The sequence below is a fragment of the Capra hircus genome, chromosome 2, assembly GCF_001704415.2.
Source record: "Capra hircus breed San Clemente chromosome 2, ASM170441v1, whole genome shotgun sequence".
NCBI classification, from domain to species: Eukaryota; Metazoa; Chordata; class Mammalia; order Artiodactyla; family Bovidae; genus Capra; species Capra hircus.
In genome coordinates, this window is record NC_030809.1 from 109,897,953 (window position 1) to 109,922,294 (window position 24,342).

The 24,342-nt window shown below is 36.9% G+C and overlaps 1 protein-coding gene across 6 annotated transcripts in view; it reads left to right on the forward strand.

Annotated features, from left to right (window-relative positions):
* UBR3 (ubiquitin protein ligase E3 component n-recognin 3 (putative)) overlaps positions 1 to 24,342 on the forward strand; it is a 198,913-nt gene that overhangs the window by 118,559 nt on the left and 56,012 nt on the right. For all 6 annotated transcript variants that reach the window (XM_013968944.2, XM_013968948.2, XM_013968965.2 and 3 more), the window contains 3 exons: positions 34 to 122; positions 13,574 to 13,723; positions 20,493 to 20,626. In XM_013968944.2, the coding sequence (XP_013824398.2) occupies positions 34 to 122; positions 13,574 to 13,723; positions 20,493 to 20,626 (373 nt within the window). The remainder of the gene's footprint in view (positions 1 to 33; positions 123 to 13,573; positions 13,724 to 20,492; positions 20,627 to 24,342) is intronic.

Sequence of the window (24,342 nt, forward strand, 5' to 3'; positions counted from 1 at the left end):
TGGTACTTAACACTTCATTTCTGTTTAATATAGGCGACAAAAAGCTAGAGAAAGACAGCAGAAATTGCTTGCAGAGTTTGCATCACGACAGAAAAGCTTCATGGAAACTGCCATGGATGTTGGTAAGTCAAAATTTATTAGTTTAGAACACTCAGACTTACAGTTATTACCATAGTACTTATCCAGTCCAGTCATCCGTCAGTTTTTAACATTATAGACAGGTGATTTCTGGTCTTTATTTAAACAATGGAGTGACAGAAGATCAGACCTCGGTGGTCCATTCTGTTGTTGAGTTAGCTGCAGTTGTTAGAAAGTTCTTGATGGTAGTAATACAGTAGTATTCTGCTGCTCTCTTCTGTTAAACTGCCCTTTAGATTTATAAGGTTCATCAGTATGAACTTACTTATTCTGATTTTTTTCCTGTGAAATTATTCTAAGATCCTTAAAGTAGTTTTCAGATACTTTGAGTTTCTCTGGTTGTTTATACATTCACTGTTTCTTAAAATCAGGTGCACCTCTCATTTCCGTTAGGATTAGTATTAGCATTTTACAGTGAGAGAGGATGCCATTTTCCTGTGTAATAGTAGATTGCTGTGAGTAATCTTTTACAGACATAGGAGAAATAGATTAAATCTCGACTAATCTGTCTTCAGTTAACAGGATACTCCTTTCCCTGACTACTGCTTGCATTTCAGTGATTTCCCTCTCTCTTTTTTTCAATTTTAGACAAAAATGCTGACATATAAGAATGTACAAACATGCAAATACATTCTCATGCACATAAGCACACATAACTGATGTTCAGAAGAGGAGGGTCAGTCCAGATTTCGCATGTGTTCTAAACCATCAACAGTGGAGTTTATGTTCAGGATATAACTTTGATGTAAAGTATACTAAGTTCTGTTTATTGGATTAACCGATAGCAAATCAGTTCTTGTGTGAAAGATGACGATTTAGTTCATGATACTGCTTTTCCTTTTTCTATGTTTTCTCTTCCTCCTTCTTTCCAAAAATGGATACTTACAATTTTTTGGTTTTTACACATTAAAGATAATTATAATGTCTATTAAGTGTTCTGTCTATAGCCAGTTTCTTCATATCTCTTCATATAAAATGAACTAATAGGCACCCCTATCTTTCATTTTTCTTTTCATCATCACTACCTTCTGCTTTTGGAAGTTACTTGTTTTCTTTTTTAACATATCTTTTTATTTATTTATTATTTTTGGTTGTGCTGGGGCTTTGTTGCTGTGTGCTGGCTTTTCTCTAGTTGCAGTGAATGGGGTCTATGTTACGGTGCATAGGCTTCTCAGTGTGGTGGCTTATCTTGTGAAGCATGGGCTGCAGGCACACAAACTTTAGCAGGCAGACTCAGTAGTTGCGACCTGGCAGGCTCCAGAGCGTGGACTCAGTAGTTCCTGTGCACAGACTTAGTTGCTCTGCGGCATGTGGAATCTTCCTGGACGAGGGATCAAACCTATGTGCCCTGCATTAGCGGGTGGATTCTTATCCACTCTACCACCAGGGAAGTCAACTTATTTTCTTTTAAATGAACATTGCTAACATTTTATTTTGTAATTGCAGTCAAGTCTTCCATTCAAAGGTTTATTCTAAATGTTGAAAAACATTCAAGATAACTTTTTGAATGCTGTTGATTTCAGGGCTAAATAATAGCCTGCTGCTGCTAAGTCACATCAGCCGTGTCCGACTCTGTGCGACCCCATAGACGGCAGCCCACCAGGCTCCCGTCCCTGGGATTCTCCAGGCAAGAATACCGGAGTGGGTTGCCATTTCCTTCTCCAGTGCATGCTAGTGAAAAGTGAAAGTGAAAGTGAAGTCACTCAGTCGTGTCTGACTCTTCGCGACCCTATGGACTGTAGCCTACCAGGCTCCTCCATCCATGGGATTTCCTGGGCCATGAGTACTGGAGTGGGGTGCCATTGCCTTCTCCGAAATAGTAGCCTAGGATTCATTTTTTTTTTTTTTGACTCCAGTGACCTGACTCCTAGACCGCATTAAGGAGATTGTATTTAGTACATAGCCTCTTTTCTTACAGTCTTGGAATTGCTTAAACTATACCACCCTTTACTCATTTCTATTTGTTATAGTCTTTTATTTTTCCTGAAGTTTCCAACTACCTTTTTTTCTAACATGCCTTTGTGATATTCCTGTTATTCTGCCCACTCAATCATACTGTCCTTTGCATAGAATTCTGTTCCAGTCTGGTCCATTTGCTCTGTAGGCATGCTGTACAGCTGTTACCTTGGAATTTTCCTCTTACAGGGTTTATCTGATGTTTCCTGCATCTTATCTCTTTTTGGAGGTCTTGTTTTATTGGAGTGCAAGTATATTCCCAGAAATGCTTGTGCTGGAAGTTAAACTTTCTAATTCTTTTTATTTCCAGATGGGACTCTGGTTTGCTATCATGCTCGATTGTTCATTTGGATGAATGTAAAATTCCCTGTTAATGCACATTTTTTGTTACACCTGATAAAGGACTACTCCCTTGTCTTTTACCATTAATTTGATAAAAAGTGTAGTGGTAATTTGATTCTTATTTCTTTGTGAGTTAGCATTTTTTCCCCTTTCCTGTGACACTTTTATAACTGTTTGATTCTTAGAGATATGAAGTTTTATGATATGTATCTAGGTGAATCTTTTTCATTCTCCTTAGTACTTAATGGACCTTTTCAGGCTGAAAAGTCATGTATCAGAGCTCTGAGAAAAATATTTCCTAGGATTTTCTTGATAACTAGTATAGCCATCTTCCAAGATGACCCTCCATGATCCATACTGCCTAGTTTTTATGCCCTGCGTGCTCTACTCTGACATCGTGTCAGAATTGGTGTTCATGACCACTGGGGCATGGCAGAAATGATGATATGTCATTTCCGAGATTAGGTTATGACAGATATGGTGACTTCTGTCTTGACGGCTTTTCTCTCTCTCAGATTACTTATTCTGGGGAAAGCCAGCTGCCATGTTGTTAGCAGCCCAGTGGAGGAGCCCAAGTGGTTAGGGACTGAGGCCTCTGGCCAGCAGTCCTGTGAATGAGCCTGAGTGTGAATCTGGCAGCCCCATTCAGGTTTTTAGATGATACTGTCCAGCTGTTTGTTTAATAGCGATCTCACAAGAGATCCTGAGCCAGAACCATCAAGCTAAATTGCTCCCAGATTCCTGACCCTCAGAAAACTATTGTTTTAGGCCGCTGAATTTTGGGTAATTTGTTAAACAGCAGTAGAAAACTATTATAATACTTTTCCCCATATATTTTCTTTATTCTCTTTGATGGGATTCTGATTATTTGGATATTGGATCTCTTAGATTGATGTTTTAATCTTCTGTGTCTTTTTTATATCTTCTTGCTTTACGTGCTTAGAGGTTTGTTCTCTTTAACATCTTGGTCTTTGTCAGAAGAATTTGTTCTAAAATCTTTCTAAATGTTTTAGCGCTCTCTCAATTATCCTTTATCCTTCTGAATTGCTTAGAAATTTAAGTTACTCTTTTATGTTGGTTAGTTTCCCTCGTTTGCCTGATAATTCTTGATTCCTCTGAAAAGATCGTCTGTTACCCTGCTGAGGTCTAAATAGGTTTGATCCTAGTAATTCTCTTTAGCCTATGTATGGATGAGGCGGGTTGACTCTCAGACTTAGATCTCGGTGGGAGGATTGCCGACTACTCTCTTTAGGCCCCCAGATGTTAACATTCAATTAGAAAACCCTCTTATTCTCCAAGCAGCATGTTCAGTTCCTTTGAGAAAGTCATTTTTTTTCTCCTTAAGGTAAATGCCAAATTATCTGAGTGCTGTATCAGTCAAAGTTGGGGAGGGAATGGGTTGCTGAGTAGTGAAGTTTTGTACATAGACTTCTGATTAATTATTCTGCTTTCAGAATCGCTTGATGCTTGACTCCTATCCTCTGCCTCACTGACTGATTCTGAGCCCAGATTTGACATTCTTCTAACGGGCCTATCAGTTCTTCCTTTCTGTAACTTTCTCATAATACATACATGGTTGTAGCTATTATGACTTTCTTGTATTGTCAGCGTGTCTCCATCTCCTCTAATCTTTTGGAAATTTTACTGACATCTCTTATTTGTTGGTTGGTGAAACTCTTTCGTGATGCCATCATTTTTCTGTATTCTTATGGGAATATTTCTTTATGTATACCTATACTTTTATTTCAGTGATTTTTTAAAAGGAGTGGAGATAAAAGTATGTGCTCAGTCTTCAGTCTTGATTAGCCACTCACTAATATTTGCTATTATAATGTATAAAGTTAAAATTTCTGTTATTATAAAAGCATTAAATTTTTATTATGGAAACTTAGAAAACACATATAATCAAAAATAAAATAATACCTATATTTTTACTATCAGATTTCCTAATCTAGGCTATATCCTTACAAATCTTTTTCTGAGTATATTTGTATATAAAGGTATTTTTTAGCCAAAATGAATTAATTTCATACGTGCTGTTTATTCTTATGAAAAGTTTCAAATATACAGAAAAACTGAAGGAATAGTATTACAAATTACCATGTACCATGTCACCTAGTTAACATTTTTCTTAATTTGTTCTTTCACTCACTCTCTTTCTTCCTCTACTAGATGAAGTAAGTTATAGACATTATGATACTTTACTCCTAAATACTTCAACATACATGTCCTAGGATTTAGAATATTCTCCTACTCAAGCACAATACACCATATGCAAGCAAATTACTTTTTCTTTCAAGTAAAGAAAAGAGCTTCAAAATACCAACCTGGGTATTATGTTAAACAGTGAAATCATTGAATTAAAATTAAAAAAATTTAAAATTGTTTACAGACCATTTTATCCGTTGTTACTTCTACTAAAGGTGATAGTCAAAAGCTCTGTGTTCTGAAGTCACTTGAGAGCAGCATTTTGGGGGGAGTTAATGTAACGGTTTGATAAACAGTTTGATTTGTTTCTTTGCAACCTTAGAAGCTAAGAAAAAAAGCTTAGTGAGTACTGTTTTTAGAAATTGTTTTTATCTGTTGCCTCCCACTCCCAACTGAGATAAAACAAAAACAATTTTCTGAGGAATTGATTAAGCAAAGTATCCAGAAGAGGTTAGGTAGTATTGTCTTGAATAGGAGAATGGCCACCTCATTCCCTGAGCAGATGGGAGAGGAGAGGGAAAGCATGGATGGAGATAGAGGTAAGTTCCTTTAGGGGTAGGGAAAGTGGGAACTTCAGGTGATCACGCAGTTGCTTCAGTTCACAGGGCCAAGTAAAAGGTGAGTTTTGCTGAGTGAAAAGAATACCATCTGAAGTTGTGAGAAGTTGCCAATGAAAGTGGGAGATGTTGCTCATCCAGGCTAAGTATACAAATTGATAAGCAATCCTTAGGGTCCGGTTATGTTCAAGATCGTAAATTTGAATGTCATTAGTCTGCAAAGTTATTGACTTGCTGTCCTAAATCTTACTACTTTTTGGAAGATTTGATCTTTTTTGGCAGTAGCCAGGGCACAGGAACAGCAATTGAGGGATCAGGCAGACATGATTGCTAGCAAACAGAGGCAATTCACAGAAGTCATCAGGATAAAGGGCTCCGCTCTCGCCTAGTCCCGGTTCTTGCATGCTGCGGTGGTGACAGGTGAGGTGATAGAGATTCATGAGCATTTGGTTTATTTGTGTTGATTATGGCCATGCCAGTGGGATTCTGGACCGTTCAGATTTGTATATTCCTTTTATTTATAACTCATTCCCTTCCCAGAGAGATCTGTTTGACCCCTAAAACCTGTTTGAGATCTCATTTTCATACTTTGCTCAAGATAAAAATTGCAGAGTTATATGTCTCACTGCCTCTGATTACTCTCCGCATTTACATGTGACATATATATTATTATGAACACATGAAGCAGAGTCCACACCTGAGGTAATATTTATCTTTAATATAGACACAATTTAATCTCAGTCCAGTCCTCTGCTTTGTCAGATGCCTTTTGTCTTTTTGCCTTATTCCCATCTGTGTTACTATTGTAAGCATTCTGTAGTTGTTTCTTTTTTTCTTTTTTTTTAATTTTTAATTTTTATTTTTACTTTATTTTACTTTACAATACTGTATTGGTTTTGCCATACATTGACATGAATCTGCCATGGATGTACATGAGTTCCCAATCCTGAACCCCCCCTCCCACCTGTTTCTTTCTTATTTGGGCTTTATTTTTGTGTGTGAGAGATCTTCTCCTGAGATTTCTAGTCTCGTAACTTAGTATTTAAAGTATTTCAAATTTATAACATGCAGTACTTTATGAATTCTCAAATCAGTATTGTACATTAGTAGGTAAAAATTTAAGGACAGACACTTTTCTCTCTGAATGCAACAGATTTCTACTTTGTGATTAGTATTCTTACTTATCTGTTGATAATGCCTTTTTGTAGTTATCAAGTTTCCTATATGAAAAGACTCAACCTCTGCAGTTCCTTCTCTCCTGATCACTGTCCCTCCTTGTTTATTTTTACTCGCCATCTAGGTGTAGAAGTCACGGGCTTCCCAGGTGGCACAGTAGTAAAGAATCTCCCTGCCAGTGCAGGGGGTGCAAGAGACGTGGGTTCAGTCCCTGAGTTGGGAGGATCCCCTGGATCATGAAGTGGCAACCCACTCCAGTATTCTTGCCTGGAAAATTCCATGGACAGAGGAGCCCGGGGGTGGGGGGTGGGGTGTGTAGTCCATGGAATCGCAAAGAGTCGGACATGACCTGAGCACCATTACCACCACAGGTGTAGAAGTCAGGTTGTTAGACCTTGATTCATTAAGGTTTATCAAACAGATATGGTTGAAATCCAACATAGTTGTTCAAGGGAGAGTTTAGATGCTTAATATAGAGTAAGAATGTATTTTGGAAATTATTTTCTGATCTTGAAGTGAAAGTTGCTCAGTCATGTCCGACTCTTTGCAACCCCATGGACTATACAGTCCATGGAATTCTCCAGGCCAGAATACTGGAGTGGGTAGCCTTTCCCTTCTCCAGGAGATCTTCCGGACTCAGGAATCAAACTAGGGTCCCCTGCATAGCAAGCAGTTTCTTTACCAACTGAGCTGTGAGGGATCTTAAACGTACAGTGTTTAATCGTACAAGTTATATGGTACAGAAAAACATAAAGAAGGATGAGTTTTATCCCTAATCTCACCATCGAGAAGACATATGTATTACAGATGATACTGTGTAACACAATTTTTTATCATGTCTTTTTGTCCAACATTTTAGCATAAACATGTTCCTATATTATTATTAAAATTCCTAGTAACTGTGGTTTTACTGCATCGGAGAGGTAGCATGTTGTGGTTATGATCATGGACTCTGGAGCATTACTGCCAAGTTCATATCACAGCCATTCCATTACCTGGAGTAATTTACTCTCTGCATTGGTTTTCACATAGTTAAAAAGAGATCATTATACTACCTACCTCATAGGGTTGTGGTGAAGACTGAATGTAATGGTACACATTTCAAACATTTAAAACAGTGCTTGGTGCATAAGTGTTTTTAAGCATTGGTTATTACTATTATTATTTTTATTCTATAATTTAATCATTCCATCATAATTTAATTTTAGTTTTTTTAAAAAATGTAATTATTGTAAACATTGTGTACACAAAACCTTTTCTGTATTTGAGTCTGGGTCTAATAGTATGAATTTGGGGGGATGATGATGATATATATGTATTTGTATGTTAACTATGTAACCAGCGCTGTGCTAAACACATTCTGTATATTGGCTTGTTTGTCTTGATAGACACGTGAGATAGATGGCAATATTCCATACCTAAATTTAAGTTAAGAAATTTGTCTGAGGTTATACAGTGGTAAATGGTGGAGTCTGGGCTACTGATCAGCAAGCTTTGCCTGCTCTTTACTATTTCTCATATGTGAAGCAAACTGAGGAGAGTGAAGTCTCTCCCCTACTTACTCCCCCAAGTTGGTAGCCTGGAGACAGAAAGGGACAGTTATGAGAACAGTTGCAAAGTGAGAATTAGTAGACTGACGATTGATTGATTGAGGCTTAAGGTATAAGATAGAAGGATAGTCATTGTGTTTGCCAAGTTTTATTTATTTATTTTTAAATTAGAATGAAAAGAATACTTCTTTTCAAATAACTGAAACAAAAATCCTTGGTGTGACTCTGTTGGTCTAGCCTGATTATAAGGTTAGCTCCACTCCAGTCATATGAATCAAAAGTGGCGATGGTATGATTCTCTAAGCAAGAATTGAGTCCTGCTGTTAACAGATGAGATAATAAATACCAAGTGATAGGCTTCCCTGGGGGCTCAGATAGTAAAGGATCTGCCTGCAGTGCAGGAGACCCAGGTTCTACCCATTCAGTCCCTGGGTTGGGAAGATACCCTGGAGAAGAGAGTGGCTACCCACTCCAGTGTTCTTGCGTGGGAAATCACATGGACAGAGGAGCCTGGTGGGTTAGAGTCTTTGGGGGGTCACAAGGAGTCCCACATGGCTGAGTGACTAACACTTTCACTTCCGATGGAAATAGTAACTGTCTACAGTACCCATCCTTTAAGATTTCATTTGGAAACTGGGGTAGTCCAAGCTTGAGCTGGCATGTGTCAGGATTTGATTTTATTTGTTGTTAGTTATGGAAAGAGCTGTTTGTTTCATTATTTAATAATACAGTTTAATTTGAGGTTTATCCTTCCATTTTTTTAAAAAACAATTTACATAAGAAAAAGAGAGGGTTGGGGATATAAATATATATTGAAATATAAAAATATTTACATCCCTAGTGTCCCCTTCTTAGGTAAATGATAATATACTATGTATGTATGTTAACATACGCTTCTTCTGCCTTGCTTTCTTCATTTAATGTTATATCCTGGAGATTCCATCATGCAGCATTTAGAGATATTCTTTATTCTTTTTTCTACCTGTATGGTAGATCCCCACCCTCACCTCCCCCATCAATAGTTTATTCAAATGGTCTTCTATTATTGGACATTTGGGTTATTTCCAGTCTTTTGCAATATAAGTAGTACTGCAGTAAATATCTTTGTGGCATATATCTTTATATATTTTGGTAATATATATGTAAGATACATTTCTATATGTGGGATTGCTGGGTCAGGGTAAACACATATGTAATTTTGCTACATATTGCCAAATTACCCTTTTAAGGGTTGTACCATTTAGTATTCCCATCAACAGTGTGTCAGAACAGCAGTTTACCTACATCCTTGTTATTAGAATATGTTGTCAAACTTTTATGAAAAAGGATACTCTTTACATCTTTAACTGCTTCTTTTTCCCTGACTTTTTTTTTTTTTTTTTTTTGCTACTTTAGAGTTTGGTTGTATCATAAACTAGCCTCTTTGATATTCTTATATTTCCTTGGAATCAGGCACAGTTGTAGACTTGCTTTCTTTTAGGTAAGACTGATCTGCTTGTGGCATTGGAATGCGTAGAGTGCACTAGTCCTATTTATCTATTGCTGTTGGATCTATGTTATTCTTTTATAAATTACTATAAACTTTGCCCTATCACCTTGTGAAATTCTTATTCTCTCAACTGAATAGAAACGAACTGAATTTCTTTTCACTTAAATTAGAAAGCAGATCTTGTGGATAGAATACTTTTCTGTGTTGGTTGTTCTGATTATAAATTTGTTCACTTTTGAGGGATAGTGCTGTATCTGTCATTTTAAGTCAGTCATCTGTGATGTGGTGTATTAAACAATACAACCCACAAATATAAATTATGTTTTGGTTATTTGTTCCATAAATAAGACACTGATATCAAGCCAAAACATTTAAAAATATATATGCTTAACATATACAAAGCTGTATGAAAGCAAAGCTGATCATTTCTTCCTACCTTCTCTTTTAAATCTCAACCCTTTGGGGTAAACCATTATAAATAGGCTTTCTTGTTTCATATGAATACATATAAAAATTATGTAAATAGATTTGTTTCTATTTGTCTTTCCTGAAATAAAATTTTACTATATATAATGCTATGCAGTTTGCTTCACCTCCCCTTCTTTTCTTTTTCCAAGAGGCAGAGCATGTGGGATCTTAGTTCCCTAACCACAGATTGAACTGCCACCTGCATCAGAAGCAAGGAGTTTTAACCATTGGATCACCAAGAAAGTCCCATGTTTCCTTTTTAAAATAATTGAAATATAGTTGGTGTACAGTATTATATTAGTTTCACGGGTGTGTATGTGTGTGCATGCTCAGTCGCTCAGTCGTGTCCAGCTCTTTGTGACCCCATGGACTGTAGCCAGCCTGCTTCCTTTGTCGATGGGATTTTCCAGATAAAAATACTGGAGTGGGTTGCTATTTCCTCCTCCAGGGGATCTTTCTGGCCCAGAGCTTGAACCCACATCTCCTGTGTCTCCTGCATTGGCAGGGAGATTGTTTACCACTGAGCCACCTGGGAAGCTCAGTTTCAGGTGTACTGCTTTGTAATTTGGTATTTGCATACATTATGAAATGACCATAATGCTACTCAAATGAGATGGTTAACATCCATATAAGCAATAATTGATCATATTGATATTATATACCATTGATATGATGTTGATGAGAATGGTACTTTACCTTTGTGGTCCTCCTCACTTATAACCATAACCTCAGACTAATCTTGAGAAAAGTATCAGACAAGTTACAGTTGAGGAATGTTGTACAGAATACCTGATCAGTACTTCTCAAAACTTTTAAGGTCATCAAAACAACAGTTTCTTAAGAAACTGCCACGGCTAAGAGTAGCCTAAGGAGACATGACAACTAAATGTAATACGCTGTTCTGGATGGGATCTTCAAAAAAGAAAAGAGGGGGCATTAGGTAGAAACTAAGGAAATCTGAAGAAAATATGGACTTTAATTCATTAGTATTATATCAATAAAATTGCTCAAAAATATATCAACATTAGTTCATTGTGATAGTCATATTATGCTAATGTAAGATTTAAGGGGAAACCAGGTGTGAGGTTGATGAGAACTCTTTGTAGTGGCTTCAAAACTTTTCTGCAAAACTAAAATTATATTTAAATGATATATTTTTTAAATGGAATGAGAAGTCCCTCTCTATACCAAGTTAAAAAAAAAAAAGGCAGAGGAAAGTAAGAATGTTAGTAGTAAAAATGACGACCAGATCAGGACAGTACTGTGCATCTTTACCAGAATTAATGATGTTGCCCAGCAGGAGTTTTGCAGTTGTGGCAGTTGTCACGGGCTTCCAGCAGAAAGCAGTAAGCTCCAGTAGCATGTTTAGTTTATGAGTAGTAATTCACCTAGTAAGATCCGAGCAAATACTCAGTTGTAGTTAAAAGTTAAAGTGTATTATATGTTCTTAAAACCAAGGATCAATTTATGCAGTAAAGAAGATTCTCTGTGCCTGCCCCTAGGCTGCAGACCACACTTTGCCCTGTGATACTTCTTTTTTTAATTTGTTTATTTTTAATTGGAAGATAATTGCTTTACAATATTGTGTTGGTCTCTACTATACATCAACATGAATCAGCCATAGGTATACATACGTTCCCCTCCCTCTTGAATCTCCGTCCCACCTCCCATCCCATCCTAGCCCTCTATGTTGTCACAGAGCACCTGATTTGAGTTCCCTGCGTCATACAGCAAATTTCCACTGGCTAGCTGTTTTACATATGGTAATGTATATGTTTCCATACTGCTCTCAGTTCATCCCACCCTCTCCTTCCCCCACTGTGTCCACAAGTCTGTTCTTTATGTCTGCATCTCCATTGCTGTCCTGCAAATAGATTCCGTATATATGCGTTAATGTACAATATTTGTTTTTCTCTTTCTGACTCACTTCACCCTAACAGGCTTTAGGCTCATCGGCTTCATTAGGACTGACTCAAATGTGGTCGTTTTATGGCTGAGTAACATTCCATCGTATATATGTACTACAGCTTCTTTATGCATGAACGTGGGTTGTTTCCATGTCCTAGCTACAGGGAACATTGGGGTACATGCGTCTCTTTCAGTTTTGCTTTTTTCAGTGTCTGTGCTCAGTAGTGGGATTGTTGGGGCATATGGTAGTTTTGTGTTTAGTTTTTTAAGGAATCTCCATACTGTTCTTCATAGTGGCTGTATCAATTTACATTCCCACCAACAGTGCAAGAGATTTCCCTTTTCTCCAGATACTTGTGTTTTGCAGTTGTCTGTTCCCCAGCATAGGCATAAGGTTTCCAAGCAAAAACATATTTCCCATGTTCTGAGGGCACTAAATATATCATCCCTTTATCATTTTCCCATTCTTTCCTCCTTTCAGCCACAAAAATCCATAAACACAAAAACAAAGCATGTTCTAAGAATGATCTGATAGTTGGTTGGTTGGGACTGGCCTGAGCTGGTAGGACAACTGGGCTCTGTTCCAGGTGGGCTGTCTCCTTCTCCAGTAGGCAACCCCAGACTTATTCTTAAATAAGTGGTATGATTGAGAGGGAGAGAAGGAGAGATACTAGGGGAGAGATATTGAGGGAGAATATACAAGACCACTTTAAGCTTTAGATCTCTTCATTGGCTTATTTAAATTTTCCATTAATCTTGCACATTATCCAAAGTTCTATTTTAGGTTTCACCCCTTTTCCTCTCAGTCTTAATAAATATCTGATGTATATTTATCTGCAGGAAATCTTATTAAAACATATATAAACTTGACATCTTTCTTTTTCTTTTTTTTACATATTTATTTAGATATGCCTCCATCTTTTAAACGTCATAAATAATTTCTGCTTCTTTGATCTTCCCAATCCCCTCTACTCCTTTCTTTTGCCACTATGAATTTTTATCTGAAATGGTTATTGACTCAGTATTTTATTTCTTGCTGTTAATGACATATCACCAAAGGATTGCTCTTATTTTCTATTATAGTTTTGTTTTATTATATGTATGGTCATATTGAAATGTTTATCCTATATAAATACATATTGATAATTATTATCACTAAGATATAATCGCTACAATTAAAAGAAAAAAGAAAAAGTTTTTTCCCCTTTTATCTCCTAGTAAATATTGCCATTTCTTTTCAAGAGCTGCCATGTTATTATAAATTTTCCCTCTGAAGTACTTCAAAGAAAATTAAAGCAAATGACCTCTTCCTTATTTCCTTATTATAATATTAAAACAGAATTTTTAGATACAAATACCTTTGCATCTGTGTTTTTCATTTTAATTTTATGTATAGATACAACATTAGAAGAGTTCTTGTTGTTTTAGTCGCTAAGTCACATCCAACTCTTTGTGACCCCATGGACTGTAGCACACCAGGCTTCTCTACCCATGGGATTTCCCAGTCAAGAATACTGGAGTAGGTTACCATTTCCTCTTCAAGGGGATCTTCCCAACCCAGGAATCGGAAGTCTTTCATAACATCCATTCTTTGTAATTTTGTCTTTTATGAGTAAACATTTTATTTTAGCAAGATAATTTTCCCATAGTTTTATTACTATATAATTTATTGATACTGAAGTTCCAAATTATTTGAGCTTGATTTGTTTTTTTTTTTTTCATAATTTTATTAAAGAGAGATTTTGTTTTCAGGAATTAAGATTGCAACTTTTTTTCCTCAGATTCTCCAGAGAGTGATATTCCTATGGAGATCACCACAGCAGAACCTCAAGTTTCTGAGGCAGTATATGATTGTGTTATTTGTGGACAGAGTGGGCCCTCCTCTGAAGACAGACCTACAGGATTGGTTGTCCTGTTACAAGCATCCTCAGGTAAAAATCAAAGTAATTTTTAGTGGGAACTTTTTTAGAGATGAAGTATTTGCAACAGATTAGTAAATCTGTCAAATAAAAGCTAGATTTTTGTTTAGGTATAACTAGATCTGTATAGCAAGGATGTTTTTAGGTTTTTTTAGGAAAGATTCTTAATCTGGTTTTCTTTCTCTCTCTCGGCATGTTGAAAGAAGCCTTTAAGAGAGATCTCTCTGTATGTTACATAGTCTTTTTCTTTATAGTGTGATGGAATCTTACCAGTGCCGGGTGGCCAAAAACTGAGTTCAGCTTTCTTGGCAACTTGATTATTCTAATATCTAGAAACATTTAAGTCCAGAAATAGTCAGTTTAAATATTTTAATTATATAAGACATACTCTGGTTGCCTTGCCCTTGTTTCTTGAGCATAGAAGCAGTCATTCTTGTAACAGCCTGCCAATTGACGTTTGCAAATCTTAGAGTTAAAATAATGTGTTTAAAAATTTGAAGGATTTGACTGAATATTCTCTATTCTCTGCCATACTGAAGTATTTTGAGGTAGTGATAAATATTACACTCCAGATCCAATGAGAGTACTCTTTTTCAATAAGAGTATGTGTGAAGCAAAGTAAATAAAAGGCTTATATATTTCTCCAGGGCATTTTTTTTTTCTATGGTGTTTACTCTGAATTAGTAGAGTAGAAAGAGTTAGGTATAAGAAATTCCTCTGAACTCAGATACAGGTTCAGTTCAGTTCAGTTCAGATGCTCAGTCTGACTCTTTGCAACCCTATGGACCACAGCATGCCAGGCCTCCCTGTCCATCACCAACTCCCAGAGTTTACCCAAACTCATGTCCATTAAGTCAGTGATGCCATCCAGCCATCGCATCCTCTGTCATCCCCTTCTCCTCCTGCCTTCAGTCTTTCCCAGCGTCAGGGTCTTTTCAAATGAGTCAGCTCTTCACATCAGGTAGCCAAAGGGTTGGAGTTTCAGTTTCAATATCAGTCCTTCCAATGAACATTCAGGACTGATTTCCTTTAGGATGGACTGGTTGAATCTCCTTGCAGTGCATGGGACTTTCAAGAGTCTTCTCCAACACCACAATTCAAAAGCATCAATTCTTTGGTGCTCAGCTTTCTTTATAGTCCAACTCTCACATCCATACATGACCACTGGAAAAACCATAGTCTTAACTAGATGGACCTTTTGCTGGCAAAGTAATGTCTCTGCTTTTTAATAAGCTGTCTAGGTTGGTCATAACTTTTCTTCCAAGGAGTAAGTGTCTTTTAATTTCATGGCTGCAGTCACCATCTGCAGTGATTTTGGAGCCCAAAATATAAAGTCTGTCACTGTTTCCCCAACTATTTGCCATGAACTGATGGGACCGGATGCCATGATCTTTGTTTTCTGAATGTTGAGCTTTAAGCCAACTTTTTCACTCTCCTCTTTCACTTTCATCAGGAGGCTCTTTAGTTCTTCTTCACTTTTTGCCATAAGGGTGGTGTCATCTGCATATCTGAGGTTATTGATATCTCTCCCAGTAATCTTGATTCTAGCTTGTGCTTCATCCAGCCCAGCGTTTCTCATGATGTCCTCTGAATAGAAGTGAAATAAACATGGTGACAATACACAGCCTTGACATACTCCTTTTCCTATTTGGAACCAGTCTGTTGTTCCATGTCCAGTTCTAACTGACCTGCATACAGATTGCTTCCTGACCTGCATACAGATTTCTCAAGAGGCAGGTCAGGTGGTCTGGTATTCCCATCTCTTTCAGAATTTTCCACAGTTTCTTGTGGTCCACACAGTCAAAGGCTTTGGCATAGTCAATAAAGCAAAAATAGATGTTTTTCTAGACCATTCAGGTATGACCTAAATCAAATCCCTTACAGTTATACAGTGGAAATGAGAACTAGATTTAAGGGACTAGATATGATAGACAGAGTGCCTGATGAACTATGGATGGAGGTTCATGACATTGTACAGGAGACAGGGATCAAGACCATCCCCAAGAAAACGAAATGCAAAAAAGCCAAATGGCTGTTTGAGGAGGCCTTACAAATAGCTGTGAAAAGAAGAGAAGCAAAAAGCAAAGGAGAAAAGGAAAGATCTACCTATTTGAATGCAGAGTTCCAAAGAATAGCAAGGAGAGATAAGAAGGCCTTCCTCAGTGATCAGTGCAAAGAAAGAGAGGAAAAGAACAGAATGGGAAAGACTAGAGATCTCTTCAAGAAAATTAGAGATACCAAGGGAACATTTCATGCAAAGATGGGCTCGATAAAGGACAGAAATTGTATGGACCTAACAGAAGCAGAAGAGATTAAGAAGAGGTGGCAAGAATACACAGAAGAACTGTACAAAACAGATCTTCATGACCCAGATAATCACAATGGTGTGATCACTCACCTAGAGCCAGACATCTGAGAATGTGAAATCAAGTGGAACTTAGGAAACATCACTACAAACAAAGCTAGTGAATTCCAGTTGAGCTATTTCAAACCCTAAAAGATGATGCTGTGAAGGTGCTGTACTCAGTATGCCAGCAAATTTGGAAAACTCTGCAGTCGCCACAGGACTGGAAAAGCTCAGTTTTCATTCCAAAAAGAAAGGCAATGCCAAAGAATGCTGAAACTATGGCACAATTGCACTCAACTCACATGCTAGCAAAGTAATGCTCAAAATTCTCCAAGCCAGACTTCAGCAGTAGGTGAACAGTGAATTTCCAGATGTTCAAGCTGGTTTTAGAAAAGGCGGAGGAACCAGAGATCAAATTGCCAATATCCTCTGGATCATCGAAAAAGCGAGAGTTCCAGAAAAACATCTATTGCTTGACTTAATCTGGCCAAGGTTGTTGCTTTCTTTTAAATAGAGAGGTAATAGTGACTTTCGAGGATTGTCATGTTGGTTAAGTAATGTAATATAGGTCAAAGGGTCTAATATGGTGCCTGGTAGATTAGTTTTTTTGTCTTATTACTCTTGTTTAAATATGAAATTGATCTGTGAAAAACAGGACAATAGAGCCATCTAGATGAGAAATGCCTATTATAAGTAAAAGGAAATGTGTTGGAGTACTAATTTCACAGCTGCTTATCTTTTTCTACTGTTTTAAGGAATTCAGTTTATTAGATTGTTGCCACTTACTTGTCCCTCTATAACTTATTCACCAAGTACTGTATAATCATCAACTTAATGTTTTCTTTTATTCATTCATTCATTTCATGTGTGTTTATTGATCATCGCTATTACAGTAAGAAGCAAAACAAAATATTATCTCTGCCCCAGTGAAGCTTATGTTATTATTTTGGACTGTTATCTGTTCACTGTTTTATATTTTTAAAGTTGCTTTGAGTTGTTACTTCATTTAATTCCTTTTTAGCAATTTTTTACACTAAACTAGTTAACATTAGATAATTCCACTGTTCCAGAGCTCTTTTGTCATTTCAAGATAGGAGGAAAAATATAAGAAACTAGTATTAAAAGCTATTAAGTCTCAAGAGTGATTTTAACTAGGAATTGTAGCAGGGAACATCTCTGGCTGTCTCCTTTCTTTCTGAGCCTCACCACCCTCTGAGATCCTCTCACCTTTTACCCCTCTTTACTTTTTCCTTACTTCTGAATTCTTTTTTTATTTTGTCTCTTCCCTCTTTCATCTTTGAATATGGAAAATTTTAACTATGTGGTGATGTAAAGAGACAAGTAAAATGTACCTCCACATCCCCATCAATCTCTTAACAGTGATTAACTTGTGACTAATTTTTCCTCCTAGAATTATTTGGAAGCAGATTCCAGACATCATTTTATTTCATCTATAAATATTTCACCATATCTGCTGAATAAAAAAGACTCATTTTTTAAAACCACAGTCACTCCTGAATTACTTAGTTCCTCAATATCATCAACTATCTAGTCAGAATTCAAAATTCCACAATTGTTTCTTATTTTATTTATTTATTTATTTATTTATAGTTGTAGAGACTCCTTATAGTCTTTTAATTAATAGAGTCCCTTCTTATCTTTTCCTGTGCCTGTCATTCTGCCCCGCCCCCACCACACACACCCCCAAATGCACTTTGCTATTTGAAGAAATTGGGTCATTGAATATTTTTTTATTAGTATCTTTAAATGAAGTACAGTTGATTTACAATGTTTATGTTAATTGCTGCTGTACAGCAAAATGGTTCAGTTATACACACACACACACATATACACACACATTCTTTTTTAAAAAATATTCTTTCTGTTATGATTTACCATGGGATATTGAATATATAGTTCTTTGAGCTATGCAGTAGGACCTTGTTGTTATCCATTCTATATATGAAGCTCGTATCTGCTAACCCCAGCCTCCCACTGCAGCCCTCCTTCAGCTCTCTCCCTTGGCACCCACCAGTCTGTTCCATTTCTCTTTCATAGATAGGCTCATTTGTGTCATGTTTTACATTCCACATATCAGTGAGATCACATGGTATTTGTCTTTCTGACACGCTTTACTTAGCATAATAATCTCTGATTGCATCCATGTTGCTGTAGGTGGCATTATTTTGTTCTTTTTTATGACTGAGTAGTAGTCCTTTGTATATACGCACTGCATCTTATTATCCATTCCTCTGGTGATGAACATGTAGGTTGCTCCACATCTTGGCTGTTGTGAACACTGCTGCTGTGAACATAGGGGTGCATGTATCTTTTTGAATGATAGTTTTGTCTGGGTATATGCCCAGGAGTGGGATTGCTGGATCATATTGTAATTCCACTTTTAGTTTTCTGAGGACCTTCATAATGTTTTCCGTAGTGGTTATAGCAGTATAACTATACTGTGTATAGCAGTGTACCAATACTATATGTAGCATTATACCGCCAACCTTGTAGGAGAGTCCCCTTTTCTCCACACCCTTTCCAGCATTTGTTATTTGTAGACTTTTTAATGATGGCCATTCTGACTGGTTTGAGATGGTACCTCACTGCAATTTTGATTTGCATTTCTCTAATAGTTAGGGATCTTGAGCATCTTTTCATGTGCCTGTTGGCCTGTCTTTGAATAAATGTCTGTTTTGGTCTTCTGCCATTTAAAGAATTAAGACTATTCCTCCTTAGATTTGTCCAGAAGAGAAAAAAAATGAAAAGAGAGAAGGGAACACTTCTTAACTCATTCTTTGAGGTCAGCACTACCTTGATACCAAAGCCAGATAAGGATTTCAAAAGAAAAGAAAGTGATAGACCTGTATCCCTTATGAGTAAAGATGTAAAAGTCTTTGACAAAATTCTAGCTAACCAAGTTCGGCAGTTTATTAAGAGGATTGCACATCATGGCTAATTATATTTTAGTTTCTAGCATCTACTCGCTTTTGTCTATTCTTTCTGCTGCTGCTGCTGTTATAAATCTCCCCAGACCTTGGGGCCCACAGCTCTGTGCCTGATATTTCCTTCTCTAAGAATGACTTATTGAGTCTTAGAGTAATGTGTGGCACTTTATGCTTATACCCACCCCGCTTCCTTGTTGTGTGGTATGTGTTTTACAATTATAAAAATACCTCTTTTCCCAACTTTTCATTTTGACCAACTTTTACATCTACAGAAAAGTTGAAAAGCCTTCACCTGTACTCACTGATTGCTAGCATATTTCCATGTTTATGTTTTCTTTCCCATACTTTTCTATACACAGACACACACAGACACACACAGACACACACACACAGACACACACACACACACGGACATTTTTATCCCTAAATACTTCAGGATGTATCACCTAAGAATAAAGATATTCTTTTATACAACCTTAGTACCAATCATACTGAATAAATTTAATAAGAATAAAATCAAATATTCTGTGTTCAAAGTCTCCCAATAATATTTTATATACCAGATATATATTTTTCTTGTTCCAAGAGCCAAGTGAAGATCATGTGTTGCAGTTAGTTATCATTTCTTGTTAGTCTCCTTTAATCTGAAACAGTTTCTCCAGGCATTTAAAAAAATTTTGAAGAGTTCAAGTCTATTCTGTAGACTGTCTCTTTTTCTGGATTTATGTGATTGTTTCCCTGTTATTGGGCTTCCCTTGTGGCTTAACTGTTAAAGAATCTGCCTGCAGTGCGGGAGACCTGGGTTCAATCCTTGGGTTGAGGAGATCCCCTGGAGAAGGGAACGGCTATCATCCACTCCAGTATTCTTGCCTGGAGAATTTGATGGATTGTATAGTCCATGTGGTTGCAAAGAGTCAGACATGACCGAGTGACTCTCACGTTTGCTTTCCCTGTTATTAGATTAAAGTTAAACATTTTTGGCAATGGTAGTATTATGATGCTGTTCCTTCCCATTGCATCACATCAAGAGACTCATAGTGATAGTTTGTTCCATTATTGGTGATGTTAACCAAGTTTAATCACTTGGTTGGTATTCTGAGAGTCTAACATTATACCCTTTTACTTCCTGTTCCCTGCCTGAATCAATTAACGTGTTACCTGTTTTTGTCGTCATTCTTGAATTTGGCTAGTCAGAATTCCTTTGGTCCCTGCTCAGTGCTTGAATACCTCTTTGCTCTTTACACACAATTCCAGGCTTACTTTGCCCTTCTTGCCAACCCTGATGTTATTTTAAAAAAGAAACATTCACATATTAAAAGTTTATTTACTCTGTAGAAGAAAATTAGGATATCACTTTTTTTAGGTCTTTAAAAATATTATAATAGTGAAAAATTAAGAAGCCTATGGTAGCTAACTCCGCTTTTCTTGGTGAATAAAGTCCACGTTAGTTTTTTTTAACGGGTTCTTATCTCTGTTGTTAATATAGTTTTGGGGCAGTGTCGTGACAACATTGAGCCAAAAAAGTTGCCTATCTCTGAAGAGGAGCAGATATACCCCTGGGATACATGTGCAGCAGTTCATGACGTGAGGCTTTCATTATTACAACGTTATTTTAAGGATGTAAGTATTCTTTTTATTAAATGGTATTTTTGTCTGTAAAATTGATGGATATTTCTCTCGAAAGTTTTATATTTTTCTTCAACCAAATGTCTTTCTGACTTGGAATATGGAAGTTTATTAGAAAAAAATTAGTATGTGGATAGTAATAAATAGAAGTCAGTTAACACATAAAAATTTCAGGTTTCAAATATTATGCCTTTGTTTTGAATGTTGTTTATTATAAGATATACAAATTCAGTTCAGTGGAATGATAAGTTTATATTATCATTTTATATACTTTTATGTATTATTTTATACATGTTATAAAAACTTTAGATGTGGCACTTAAGTTTTATGAAGATTTTTGCTTGTCCCTTTTTCATTTAAAGATACGCAATAAAGTCTCATGATGCTTTGATATGCAAAGTAGGGCAGATTTATCATGGCTTCTATGATTTCTTGTTGTGAACTTGGTGGATTTTTTTCCCCTGGCTCTTTGTACTTTGTGGCTCCAGCTCTCAGGTATTCATAAGACTTAGATCAACTCAGTTTATTTAGTAGCGGCAACATTGTTAACTTCTTTGTAAAATTTTGATACCGTTTTTTAAATTTCCTGAAGGGTTATCAAATGGGGATTCCTTTTACCTGTTGTTATTTGACTCTGCTGTATTTTGAGTTAAGTAACATCTGTTAATAACTTAAAATACTTAAAATATAAAATGAAGCATTATTTTTAGTTACAGATATACACACATATATATAAAAATGTGTATTAGTAGATTTCCAAATATAATTTCTTGATGTACATGATGTAATAAATTAAATGGAAGCAGCTAGTAGGATATGTGGCAGACAGAATACTTATATAGAATAAACAGTAACTGATCTAATGTGGTAAGAGTCAGAGTAGAGTGTGGGTCACTAGTCTGGATTAAGGATGTTTCCAGTGGATTCTGGAGGAGATGGTAACTCTAGATAGGGAGGTGTTAGGTAGAGCAGAAAGAATTTCAGATGAGGAAAACTGGGGCTTGGTTCTGATTCTGCCATTTCTTAGCAATGTGAGCTTGACCAAACACTCTCTCAGTTACCTCATCTGTAAAATAGGGCTCATAATGGTCTTTCATGCAGTAACCCAAAAGATCATTTTACATGTAATAAAGGTCAGTATAAAGGTAAAGTGGTATTTCTAATTTTCAAGTTACCTATTTAGGAGGGCTTGTTAGGCCTTATTAAGCAGTTTGGGTTAGGTAATGCGGATAATGCTTCTGTATATTTTCAGAGACTTTAAAATGAAATCATTATTTGGAAATAAGAAGTCTTTGTATATATACATGCATACATATATGTATACACAGACATACTTTCATACATTTTCTTTATTGTTTCTTCAGGTTTTCTGCAGCATGTGTATATATGTATATAGCTTTACTAACTGGAGACCAATTAATATCTTCATTTTGGAGAAAATTGTGCTGAATTCTACTTTTGCAGAAATTTAGTGCCAACTTTATTTAGTTTTTTTTTTTTTTTCCTGATGTAATCCTGGTTTTAATGTCAGCATTTTGAATCACTTTAGAGTAAATGATTAAAGATGGATCCTAAGGCCAAATAGAAAATAAAAATAACTTAGTCAAAAGATAACTGAAACCTAAGGTCATAATAATTTGAGGGAAGGGGAGATCTAATAAAGGAGAGAAAAAGTAGCATATCTCTTCTTGCAGTCAGAAAAGCTATTCATTTCTAAGGAAAAAAAAACCTTTTTTTTTTAAAAAAAAAGCTGTGATCAGCCGTTAAAAAGAATTCATTTGAATCAGTTCTGATGAGATGGATGAAACTGGAGCCAATTATACAGAGTGAAGTAAGCCAGAAAGAAAAACACCAATACAGTATACTAACACATATATATGGAATTTAGGAAGATGGCAATGACGACCCTGTATGCAAGACAGGAAAAAAGACACAGATGTGTATAACGGACTTTTGGACTTAGAGGGAGAGGGAGAGGGTGGGATGATTTGGTAGAATGGGAATTCTAACATGTATACTGTCATGTAAGAATTGAATCGCCAGTCCATGTCTATGGAAATCCCATAGACAGAGGAGCCTGAAGGGCTACAGTCCATGGGGTCATAAGAAAATCATATGTGATTTAGTGACTAAACAACAACAGGTGTGAAGGTGTGGAAGTTGCTCAGTCGTGTCCAACACTTTGTGACCCCATGGACTATGTAGCCCACCAGGCTCCTCTGTCCATGGAATTCTCCAGGCAGGAATACTGGAGTGGCTTACCATTCCCTTCTCCAGGGCATCTAACATATGCTTGGGTATTGTGGATGCTTACTGGATTTCAGTTTTGTAGCCAGACCACATAGAGAAGAAGAGTTGTTACCAGTAGACACTGTTACTGAATATAGAATTAAACTGCATAAATTCTGCTCTCTTCATATCAAATGCATACTTTTTATAAAGTTGACCTGTAGAATTTCAGTCATGTAAGAGAGAGTGTTTACTAGTGAAGTTGGAAGTGTTATATATGAGAGCTATGACACTCATGTATAAATAGGGAAGGAGGGAACCTGAGCTTTGGAGTCAGATAGATCTGGGTTGAACTTGGGCTTTACCACTTTTAACTGAGTGCTCTTGGTCAGCTTTCAGTCCCTTTTTATTAAAAGAAATAAGACTGCTTACTGCATCAGTTCAGTTCAGTTCAGTCGCTCAGTTGTGTCCGACTCTTTGCAACCCCATTAATCGCAGCACGCCAGGCCTCCCTGTCCATCACCAGAGTTCACTCAGACTCATGTCCATCGAGTCAGTGATGCCATCCAGCCATCACATCCTCTGGCGTCCCCTTCTCCTCCTGCCCCCAATCCCTCCCAGCATCAGAGTCTTTTCCAATGAGTCAACTCTTCACATGAGGTGTCCAAAGTACTGGAGTTTCAGCTTTAGCATCATTCTTTCCAAAGAAATCCCAGGACTGATCTTCTTCAGAATGGACTGGTTGGATCTTCTTGCAGTCCGAGGGACTCTCAAGAGTCTTCTCCAATACCACAGTTCAAAAGCATCAATTTTTCGGCGCTCAGCTTTCTTCACAGTCCAACTCTCACATCCATACATGACCACTGGAAAAACCATAGCCTTGACTTGACAGACCTTTGTTGGCAAAGTAATGTCTCTGCTTTTCAATATGCTATCTAGGTGGGTCATACCCTTTCTTCCAAGGAGTAAGAGTCTTTTAATTTCATGGCTGCAGTCACCATCTGCAGTGATTTTGGAGCCCAAAAAAATAAAGTCTGACACTGTTTCCACTGTTTCCACATCTATTTACCATGAAGTGATGGGACTGGATGCCATGATCTTTGTTTTCTGGATGTTGAGCTTTAAGCCAACTTTTTCACTTTCATCAAGTGGCTTTTTTTAGTTCCTCTTCACTTTCTCCTATAAGGGTGGTGTCATCTGCATATCTGAGGTTATTGATATTTCTCCCGGCAATCTTGATTCCAGCTTGTGCTTCTTCCAGCCCAGCATTTCTCATGACGTACTCTGCATATAAGTTAAATAAGCAGGGTGACAATATACAGCCTTGAGGTACTCCTTTTCCTATTTGGAACCAGTCTGTTGTTCCATGTCCAGTTCTAACTGTTGCTTCCTGACCTGCATACAGATTTCTCAAGAGGCAGAACAGGTGGTCTGGTATTCCCATCTCTCTCAGAATTGTCCACAGTTTCTTGTGATCCACA